We start from the raw sequence: 10,283 nt of genomic DNA, 5'->3' as shown, positions 1-10,283 counted from the left end.
TAACCAAGTGCCCCACTAAGCTAATGGTTGAGTGATATTTGCTTTGGTGCTCTGCTGGGGGAGGTGGGGCTGTTGTGTTCTCCATCATGGGTAATAACCCCATTCCCTGCTTCCAGGGAATAACTGGAACACGTCAGGAGCCCAATTCCACGTGCAAGTGCTGAAGTTTAAAAGTCAGGGTCGAATTCCCAAGCTGTTTAGTTGGGGTTTTTTTCCTGAAAAATCTTAAATTTATTGACTTGAAGGTTCAAAATCTTCAATTTATTGACTTGAAGGTTCAAAATCCTCGGCCACATTTCAGCAGGGAATGGTTTTGCCAACAGACCAATTGTCACCTGGGCAAATTTGGGGGGTTTTATTAAGAATGTTTGAGCAGCCTGAAGTCTGTCCCCTGTTTCCTTGCTGCTGGTGGGATCCTCACTTTTCTTGCTCTTATTTCAAGCTAGAAATGTTCTGTCTCCACCTGGGTATATTGTTATTATTCACAAGATATATTCCCTCGACATATTAAGGTGAAACCTCCAAGTGTAAAATACTCTACACCTATGATATAGATATACTGCAGAAGAAATGAATTATCTTTAAGCTGTTTTAAATTCACTGTAAATAGGTTTTGCAGGAGTTTTAAAGGGGGAAGACTCAAAGCCCACCACGATACATTAATTTTAACACCGGTCGAAAACACAGAGAATGCAGCAATTCTGTGAGTAATAATATCCATTTATTTTATATTTATATGAAAGATTCTAGACTTTTTTTCCACACTTGCCAAGGGCTTAACAGAAAAGAAGGAGTTCTATTTTTCTCCCAGATTTGCAGAGTTAGGACAGAAATCACTGTTTGTAACTGGCTACTTCCAGATCCACGGGGTAGCGGATCCGGAAGGTCATGCACTTCTCCCTGTCAATAAAAATGCTGTTGGCCTTCACAGCTATTTCCTTCTCCAGCTTCATCCTTGTCTCCTCCAGGTTTTTCAGGCACTGCTCAGATTCCATCAGTTTTCTCTTCAGGGCTTCGATGAACACCGTGAGTTCTTCCACTTCGCTCACCAACCTGAAGGGAACGACAGGAGGGAATAAGGAAGAGAAGGAGGAGCTCAAAGAGAGGTCGGCTGGGATGGGAATAAAGATGGGAATAAAGATTCCAGCTCTGGAATCACACAGTTCCTCAGAAAGGAGCTCAGAGAAGTCCAAGGAAAGCAGAGCTCACTCTCCCAGCCTCCCATGATTTAGGTAGTACCCAGAAGTGATTTAGGGAGTACCAGGAATTCATTCAGGCAGTACCAAGAATGTCTTTTGCTGCTAAGCACGGTGGAATTATCCATCCTCTAGGATTGTACCAGGAATTAGAGGGCAATAATTGTTGAATAAGTCACCCAGTTTGGAGTGAATCAGAATTTTTTTAAACCTGGGTTTGGAGCTCTGCTCTCTGGTATAAAATTCAAGGGACAGAGAAGTTTTTGCTCCAAAAGTACATCAGGTTTTATGGAAGCAGCAGCACGGAATTTTTTTAAAAAGCAGCAATTAAGTTTGGAAGCAGCACAGAAATTCAGCTCCAATCCAGTGGGGGGAGGAATCTGCTGCAATCTGTGGAGAAGGCACAGATTTAATTCCTGGGAAAACAAGATCCCTGGGGGCTGTGCCAGCTCCCAACAGCCCGAGCCTGGCAACCAAACATTCCTTAAATCCCAGGAAAGGCTGAAAAGCTTGGGCAGGGAAGGTTTGCTGGGAGCCTCTGGATTAACCAGAACTCCTCCCTCACTGTACAAAGAGCAGGACACTGGGTGGCACCTTTGCTGCACGGATTTGGAGCCCTGCAAAAGCTGATTCCCCACTTTTCCCGAGGGCAGAAAACTGGGAAGGAGGAGAATCAATGGCAAAGCTTCTGCTGAGATCAAAATGGGCCCTTCAATCGGAAAGGATTGGTTGCCTTCCAGTTTTAAAGCAGATTATTGCTGAAAATCAACCACGAGCAGCCCCCTCCTTTGTCACACTGAGATCGTCCCAGAGCATTCACATTCCCAGCACCTGGAGCACAATTCCCTCACTCAGAGTCCACCTCGTGGTGGGTTTTTGTGAGCAAGGGATCCACGTGCTGCCAAATATCCTTTGGATCATCTAAATCTAAGGCAAATTACCCAGTTCAGAGAATAAAGCAGAGTTGAATGGATAGATTTTCTGTTTGCTGACACATCAGGATAAAAAATTCAAAATAAAATATTTAAAAAAATATTTAAAAGAGTAATATTTAAATAATATAATATAACAGAATGTAATGTAAAATATTATAATTCATATAATGTAATAAAATAAAATATGACAACATTTAAAACAACGGAATTTAAATATTTGAATATTTTAAAATATTTAAATATTTAAATATAATAATATTTAATGCACATATAACATATTTATAATATAGTAATATTTTTTATAAATATAAATAAATATGTAAAATATATAATAAATAAATATATTTAAAGTATATAAAATATATAAAATATGTATAATAAATACATGTATATAAATATAAATGTATAAATTTAAATATAAATAATAAATATAATATAATAAATTTTAAATACTTAAATATAATAGATAAAATATAGTTAAAATATTTAAATATTTCAAATATTTTAAATATTAATATTTATATTAATAATATAATTTATATTATATCACAAAATAAAATATAATCATAAAAATATTTGCAATAACATTTAAAATAAAATATTTTAAAGAATAATATTTAAATAATACAATATGTAAAATATTATAATATATATAATATAATGAAATAAAATATAATAATATTTAAAATAACAGATTTTAAATAAAATATTTAAAATAATAATATTTAAATAATATAATGTAATGTAAAATATTATAATTTATATAATATCACAAAATTAAATATAATAATATTATAAAAATATTATTAATACTATAAATATTATAAGTATTATAAATAATACTAATATTATAAAATATAATAATATATTAAAATTTACAATAACATATTTAAAATAAAATATTCCTGATGGGGATTTCTGTTGAATTATTCGTGACTTATATCAGAACCAAACCAAGTAATAAAAGCTAAAGGCTGTGTGTTACCAAGAAAAAGTGGAAAAACTGTCCCTTTGGGATAGAAAAGGCACTTGGAGAAGTTGTTTAATTACCTGAACTGTGGTTCATCCTTGCAGAGCTCGATGTTGGGCCTGAAGGACCTGTCATAGAGCCTGGTCTGAGCCACTTTCAGGTGGGTTTCCTTGTCCCTGATGGCTTTTTTGATGGCAACAATGTTGGCTTCCTCCTCTCCAATGTCCTTGAGGATCTGAGAACACCCAAGGAAAAGAACTAGTTAAAAAAAATGGTATTTTCCCCGAGCATGGATAAACATCTGCTCATGGGCCTGGTGAGGCTGTTGCAGTTCTGGCCTCATATTTGGTCAGAATTTAGGAGAAATTAAAGTACAAAGGTGGTTTGGACCTCTTTATTTTTACTATTATATTTTGGGTCTGAAAAGCAGCAGAAAATATTCTGCAGTCTGTTCAAAACCTCTTCCATGTCTCCCGTGGGATGACAACCCATCCCACCTCCAGGAAGTGCTTCTATTGTAAATCTTAACTTAATTTGATTTTAATTGTAAATTTCTTCCAAGAAAAAAAAATCAGGTTATTTTGAATGAGACTGAGAGCTGCTGATCAGCTTGGAAAGGCAGGGATTTCTGAGGGAAATGGAAAAGACAGGAAATCCCAACCCCCTTTTCCCTCATAACCACTGACATGGATGGAAAACATAAAACCTGCTCAGCTGTCACTACCAACCAGGGCCAAGAAAGGACTATTTTTCCACACTTGCAAGGGCCTAACACAAAATAAGGAGCTGCTCCATGCTGGAGAAGGGGAAGAGGCTGAAGACACACCTTATTCATAGAAGAAATAAAAGTATTAAGGTGGTTTGCAGCTCTTTATTCTCATTATTATACTGAGAATCACATCAGAGAAGCAGCAGAAAATCCTCTGCAGCCTGTTGGGGGGACAACACACCCTCCCTCCAGGAAGGGCCACCAGATCCTAAGGAATGACTATTTTTTCCACACTTGCAATGGCCTTACAGGAAACAAGGAGCAGCTCCACGCTGGGAAAGGGGAAGAGGCTGAGGACACCCCCTGACAGGACCTGCTGCCACCACTGCAGTGATGGCTGGCATTCCCCAAAACCCAGAACCCTGGGAATCCTCCAAAGAGAGCTCCACACTTGGAGGTTTTAGTTCAGCCCAGATATGGATGGAAGTGTTTCATTTTCCTCATGTTTAAGTCCATCCCAACAAAAGCAGAAAGAGCAGAACTGGAGGCCCAACCCAGCTCCGAAGGCTCTTCCCAGACCTTGAGTGGACACAAAACAGTGTTTGACACCTGGCTGGGACTGAGGCATTCGAGAAGACAAATCTGCTGTGACCTTCTCAGAAGGTCTCACCTTTTCCAGGTGCTGCTCCAGCCTGAGCTTGGCATCATCCAGCTCCCTGCAGTGGTTGTCGAAGGCCTCGTTGACGGCCGCCCGCTGCATCCGCAGGTCCTCGGACACGTCGTGGATGATGTTGTTGATGAGGGAGCGGAGCTGCACAGAGGCCAATTTTTCCTGTTCCGCACTATAAATGTTGTCATGGCTGAACTGGGCCCAGGTCTTGGGTGTGGAGGCGCTGGAAGAAGAGAAAAATGGAATAAAATGGGAATCTTGCCCTCCAGAAGACAGCCTGAAGCCAGTTCTCTCCCTGCAAAAGCGCCGTCAACCTCTGCGCCATTGCTTGCAGTGTAGACTTGCCATGAAGGGAGAAGACTAATCCTTTAACAAATTAATAATCTCTTGTTCCTCTGGCTTATGAGGGGAGCCAAGAATGACACAAAATCAACCAAAGCTCTTCCATCTTTAGCTGACAGTGCTGAGGATCAAAAAGCAGACACACACTTTGTGCATCACCAGCAGTTCAGTCACAGCAAATAAACACATCAATGTGTTCAAGATTTACAGTCTGGGTCTACTCTGAAATAAAAGATACAAGATCTTGACAGGCTGAGAGAGGTGGGGTGTTCAACCTGGAGGAAAGAAGGCTCCAGGGAGACCTTAGAGCCCTTTCCAGTGTGTAAAGGGGCTCCAAGAGAGCTGGAGAGGGACTTGGGACAAAGGATGGAGGGACAGGACAAGGGGGAATGGCTTCAAAGTGACAGAGGGGAAATTTAGGTGAGATACTGGGAAGAAATTGTTCCCTGTGAGGGTGGGGAGGCCCTGGTACAGGCTGCCCAGAGAAGCTGGGGCTGTCCCATCCCTGGCAGTGTTCAAGGTCAGGCTGGATGGGGCTTGGAGCAACCTGGGCTGGTGGAAGGTGTCCCTGCCCAGGGCAGGGGTGGGACTGGATTATTTTTAAGCTCCCTTCCAACCCAAACCATTCCATGATGCCTGGTTACACTTGGCCATGTGGAGCAGCAGAAGGAACCACAGCCCTTGGGACAGGACATCCCTGAGAGGAGAGGGGGAAGCCCCAAGGTTGATGTCCCACCACTCCTGTCCATGTGCAGGAAGCAGTACTGGCCTTTCCCAAATGAATGACTTGCCTTCCAATGTCAAACAGCAAGTCCCAACAGGATTTAGATCAGCCTTTAGCAGCACAAAGCCAATTATTTCCAAAAAAAACCCCCTCCAAGCTCAGCTTTCCTGTGCATGGCCAGCTTTGCCATCAGGGGTGGTGGCATTAACTCTGCTCTCCGTGGAGCTGTTTTAAACCTATTTTCTGTGTCCAAGGAACCAGAATCCCCCCTTTAATTCCCATCAGGGTCAGCCTGCAGTGCCTCCAAGGATGTTGTATTTTCCTGGGGTTATTCCAGGAGGAATAACTGACAGGAATCACTCACTTCTCCTCGAACTTGACAGAGCTGGGGTGGAACTGGATGTTGGTGCTGTCGTTGTTGTAGGTCACACATTTGTCATCTATGTGATAGGTCTCCACCTTGTCCGACCAGTCCAGCTCACAAAACTCCTTCTGAATCCGATTGGAGCTGAAAAGTTAAACCCACACATTGTTAGTGGGGAACAACCCAACCCCCAGACCCAGCACAGGCACTTGGAAGCTCAGCTTTGGGCCTTCGTGTCACCAGAAACCTTCCTTTTTGTCTCTAAAATCCCACAAGCAGCTCCTAGAAGGACACTAAGCCTGATTTAGGTGGGATATTGGGAAGGAATCCTTCCCTGGGAGGGTGGGGAGGCCCTGGCACAGGTTGCCCAGAGAAGCTGTGGCTGCCCCACCCCTGGAAGTGCCCAAGGCCAGGTTGGAGCAACCTGGGCTAGTGAAGGTGTCCCTGCCCACGGCAGGGGGTGGAACTGGATGGGCTTGGAGGTCCTTCCCAACCCAACCCATTCCTTGATTCCACTGTCCCAGTCCTCCAGTCCAACTCTGAACCTGCTGAAGACTCAGAGCTCATCCCCTGAGACAAAGGAGTGGTTGCACTTGCGATTTTACACAAGAATCCTCAAATTTATTGGGTTTTTTTCAGCAGTGGGGACAGCTGCAGTCATGAGGAGAGCAAGAGGTTTGCCCAACAGAACACTCCATCCCTGACAGGACATCAGGAAGTGCCAGTGGAAGACTCATCCTCCCTTTTCACCAACATATTGAGCATATCTCAAATTCCAGACCTCCCCAAAGTGACCCCACACATTCCCTGAGCCCTCCTATCCAGCCTTCCGTGCAGTTTGTCCTTGGAAGATACAAATCCAGCGATATTCAGATTCAAACTGCTGCTCTGTCGCCAATTAGAGTCACACATCACACAATTAATTAACATTCCAATTCCAAAAGCTACGGGTCGTTATCAGCTGGGGACAGCAGATGTCACTCTCACCCAAGGAATTAATACTCTACCGGAAAATGGGACTAAAATGGGACTAAAATGATCTTACAAGAATTCCAAAAAGCCAAATAGGCTCCTCTCATCCTCTAATTGATGTAACAGAACTAATTTCTATTATCTTGCATTTATAGCCATTCTTTTAAAAAACAATATTTTATTTTATCTGGTAGAATAGGAGCAGATTTAAAAAAAAGAATTAAAGTTAAAATCTCAAGGTTTCCAGCAGTCAGGTCGGTTATATTGATGCATCTTAAGGGGTCAGGTAACATCTTTCCAAAGGGTTTGTTAGAAATTCCAAGCAAATAATTCTTTGGAAAGGCAGTGAACACTCCTGCTGGGACAGATTTAAAGTTCACACTGACACCTGGTGGCAAAAAACTCATTTGGGAAAGGTGAAATTCCTTTAAACCATCCAATAACACAAATCCATCACGAGGTGCAAGAATCATCCAGGGAATACTTTTATAGCACCGGAATTTAGTGTTGGAAAAAATCAACCCCACGTTGGAAACCAGGCCTGGAAATCCAAATCTACTTTATTCTACCTGAAAATCCTCGAGTTTCATCACTGCCTTTTCCAAGTTTAAATGGAATTCCCACAGCCCATAAGCACTGGTGAGGTCTCTATCCGTTATTCCCATGTCCCAGGAATTATTATGGCTCCAGAAATCAGCTGCTAATGTAGCAGGGAAAATGTCCTACCGGATCTGGTTGGTGGCTTGGATTATAGTTCTTTTCAAAAGATCCCGGATATTCCTGATAAGATCAGCTTCCTAAATAAAAATAGGGATATTTCTGTGACATCCAGAGCAGGACACACCATCCTGCCAAGGAATTTGATTTCAGTGGTGGTGGATAAATCAATAAAACCAGATAAACACTGAAATTTTCTCACCTGCTCTTAACTTATTCTGATTTTTTTTTTTTGAGGAATCAGCAGATCCTGAGGGAACTCAGCCCTAAGTCTAAGGCAGCAGCAATACCTGGAATGCTTCTAAAGCCTGGGAATTCATTATTTTCATATTGCCTGGGTATTTGCTGGAAAACTCAATGTTCTGCCATATTATGGAAGGCACAGGATGCCCAGGGAAGTTGTGGCTGCCCCATCCCTGGAAGTATCCAAGGCCAAGGTTGGAGCAACCTGGGCTAGTGGAAGGTGTTTCACCTCAAACTGGAATGTTTAATCCAACACAAATGTGACCAAAATGAAAAATTTCCTTCTTGTCATAATCTCTTGTCGAATAAAAAGTACCTGGTGCTCATTTTTGACCCCATAAAGCTGCTTTAGGGATAAACCATCAACAATCACTGACCTGGGGATTCCACAGTACTATAAAACCCCAGAAAATTCCAGCCTTTTCTTTGGGATTATGTAAAGGAATTTAATATTTGAGGCTAAAAAAAAAAAATTAGAGCTTTTGCATATGAAAACCTAATTAATTCTGCTTTACATCAGTGACAGCTAAGGGAGGATCTCCTTGCTAATAAAGTTTATTCCCAGATTCCACTGATCCTTGTCCTGTTTTTGACAAATAAATGAGGGGATGTGTCCCTGCAGTGTCAGATTCTCCATCCCAAGAAAGCAACAGGGACCAGAAAAAAGATCAGTTGGTTCCAAATGGAAAAGGACAATCACAACGAGAAAGAAAACATTATTTTTGAGGCATAATTAAAATAAAACCACAGCTGAAGGTGTCCTTTTACAAAGTGGGAGAACACTTCCTGCAACGGGTGAGTTGTTAAATTAAAAATTCATAAGGGGTTTAAAGGGTTACATTTATAATAATTGAAATTATTGTGAGGTGGGGAGTCAGTCTCCATGTAAATAAAGAGACATCCAGCTCCTTGGGAGTTTTAAATGGAAAAGCCTCCCTTTAGCAATGGAGGTCTCTCCATTGGAGAGTGACATAATGCAAAAAGAACAAATTCTCTCGTGAAATGACTCAAAATATAACTGAAAAGTGGATTCCCTGTTGAGGAGATATTCAAATCTGACATTTAAAACTGAACTTCTCCTAATTAGTGGCAGTCCAAGGCTGCCAGGGGGGAACAAGCAGGAGGAAATGAGGAGGAATTTTCCTAATAAATGATTTTTCTTAACTTTGAGAAGAGTTCAGAAGTCAGGTTGTTTGGCTGGAGGAGCTGTGGCACCGGGATGGAGATGAAATGCTTTGATCCAGGTCCCTGGATTGGGACACCGTGGGACAACCTGGGGCTGGTTCCTGGGAGAAGGTCCACGTTCAGAGGAGCATTCAGAGGGATCTGCTCTGCTCTAGCCACACTCCTGTGATTTTAAACACTTTTTAAATAGAGGATGGACTTTAAACAATCCTTCTTAACACTTGGAGTGACACGACACAGTCCAGGAGGGTCACTGGGCCTCGGCATTGCAGAAGAACCTTCACCTGCTGCCCGAGCTGCTCCTCGTTTCACAGACTGGAGCAGCCACCGCCTTTAAGGTCCTTCTCACCTTCAGCAGCTGCCTCTCCACCTCATCAATGACCAGGTCCGGGGGCTGCCTCCTCTCCCGGCACTGCAGGTTATCGGTGACCACCCCGTAGGGCACCTCGGTGGCATCGAGGGTCCGCTCCAGCCGCAGCTTCTGCGCCGCCAGCAGGTTGGTCTCGGCGTCCAGCTCCATGACCTCCTTCTGCAGCTCCACCCTCCAGAAGTGGATGTCCTGCAGGCGCTGGGCCAGGGTGGTTTTGGAGTACTCCTGTGCCCTCTGGGCGCAGGCGGCCGCATGTTTGGTGAGGTGCTTGGACTCGGCCAGGTCGCGCTCCGACTCCTCGCCCACGGTGTACGCCCGGTTGTAGACCCGGGCGTTCCTGCGGTGCCACTCGGGCAGCTGGTACTTGGAGGTGCGGAAGCCGGCCATGGCCATGCCGCAGCACGAGCCGGGCCTCTCGTCGCGGACCACATCGCAGATCTTGCCGGGCAGGGGGCAGGAGGGCACGGCCGGCGGCACCGGCTCCTCGGGGAGAGCCATGGCGGACATGGCGGAGCCTCGCCGGGCGCTCCCGCCTCCCGCTCGGCGTCCGCCCGTCACCGCGGCAACGGCCGCCACCAATGAGGAGCCGGCGCCGCGATTTAACGGACACCTTCACTAACCAATCGCAGCGAGGATATGCCCTGAGGGCGCCTCTGATTGGGGGATGCCGCCACCTGCGCCCGCCCCCCGCGCTGCTTGTTGCCATGGCGACGGGGACACAAGGGTGGGGGTGTCATGGCGGCGGGCGGGCCTCGTGGAATGATAGATTTCCCATGGAATCATAGCATCCTGGAATCCCGGAATCATAGAATAGTCAAGGTTGAAAGAGACCTTTAAGACCAACAAACCCAATCATCAATGTACCAGTGTCGCTGTAACCCCTAAA

The 10,283-nt window shown here is 44.0% G+C and overlaps 1 protein-coding gene across 1 annotated transcript; it reads right to left on the bottom strand.

The window, feature by feature from the left end:
* Window positions 1-693: 693 nt before the first annotated feature.
* TEKT4 (tektin 4) lies at window positions 694-9,963 on the bottom strand. Its single transcript, XM_027656758.1, has 6 exons — window positions 9,377-9,963; window positions 7,609-7,679; window positions 5,911-6,054; window positions 4,481-4,703; window positions 3,182-3,336; window positions 694-1,053 (listed from the first exon to the last, which is right to left on the bottom strand). The coding sequence occupies exons 1-6, from the start codon at window positions 9,902-9,904 to the stop codon at window positions 834-836; spliced, it is 1,341 nt and encodes a 446-aa protein (XP_027512559.1). The 5' UTR covers window positions 9,905-9,963; the 3' UTR covers window positions 694-833.
* Between the last annotated feature and the right edge of the window lie 320 nt (window positions 9,964-10,283).

This window comes from Corapipo altera, unplaced genomic scaffold, assembly GCF_003945725.1.
Source record: "Corapipo altera isolate COAL_440 unplaced genomic scaffold, ASM394572v1 104, whole genome shotgun sequence".
Classification (NCBI taxonomy): Eukaryota; Metazoa; Chordata; class Aves; order Passeriformes; family Pipridae; genus Corapipo; species Corapipo altera.
Note: the sequence above shows the minus strand (reverse complement) of the source record. Positions and strands in the feature narration are given on the sequence as shown.

What these genes read in the sequence shown, in the direction of transcription:
- TEKT4 (XM_027656758.1), bottom strand. Translation starts at nt 9,904, where the DNA reads ATGTCCGCCATGGCTCTCCCCGAGGAGCCGGTGCCGCCGGCCGTGCCC. An exon ending in TGGAGAGGCAGCTGCTGAAG is followed by an intron (nt 7,680 to 9,376) that starts GTGAGAAGGACC and finishes ATTTTTATTTAG; the next exon opens with GAAGCTGATCTTATCAGGAA. An exon ending in TCTGTCAAGTTCGAGGAGAA is followed by an intron (nt 4,704 to 5,910) that starts GTGAGTGATTCC and finishes CTCTTCTTCCAG; the next exon opens with CGCCTCCACACCCAAGACCT.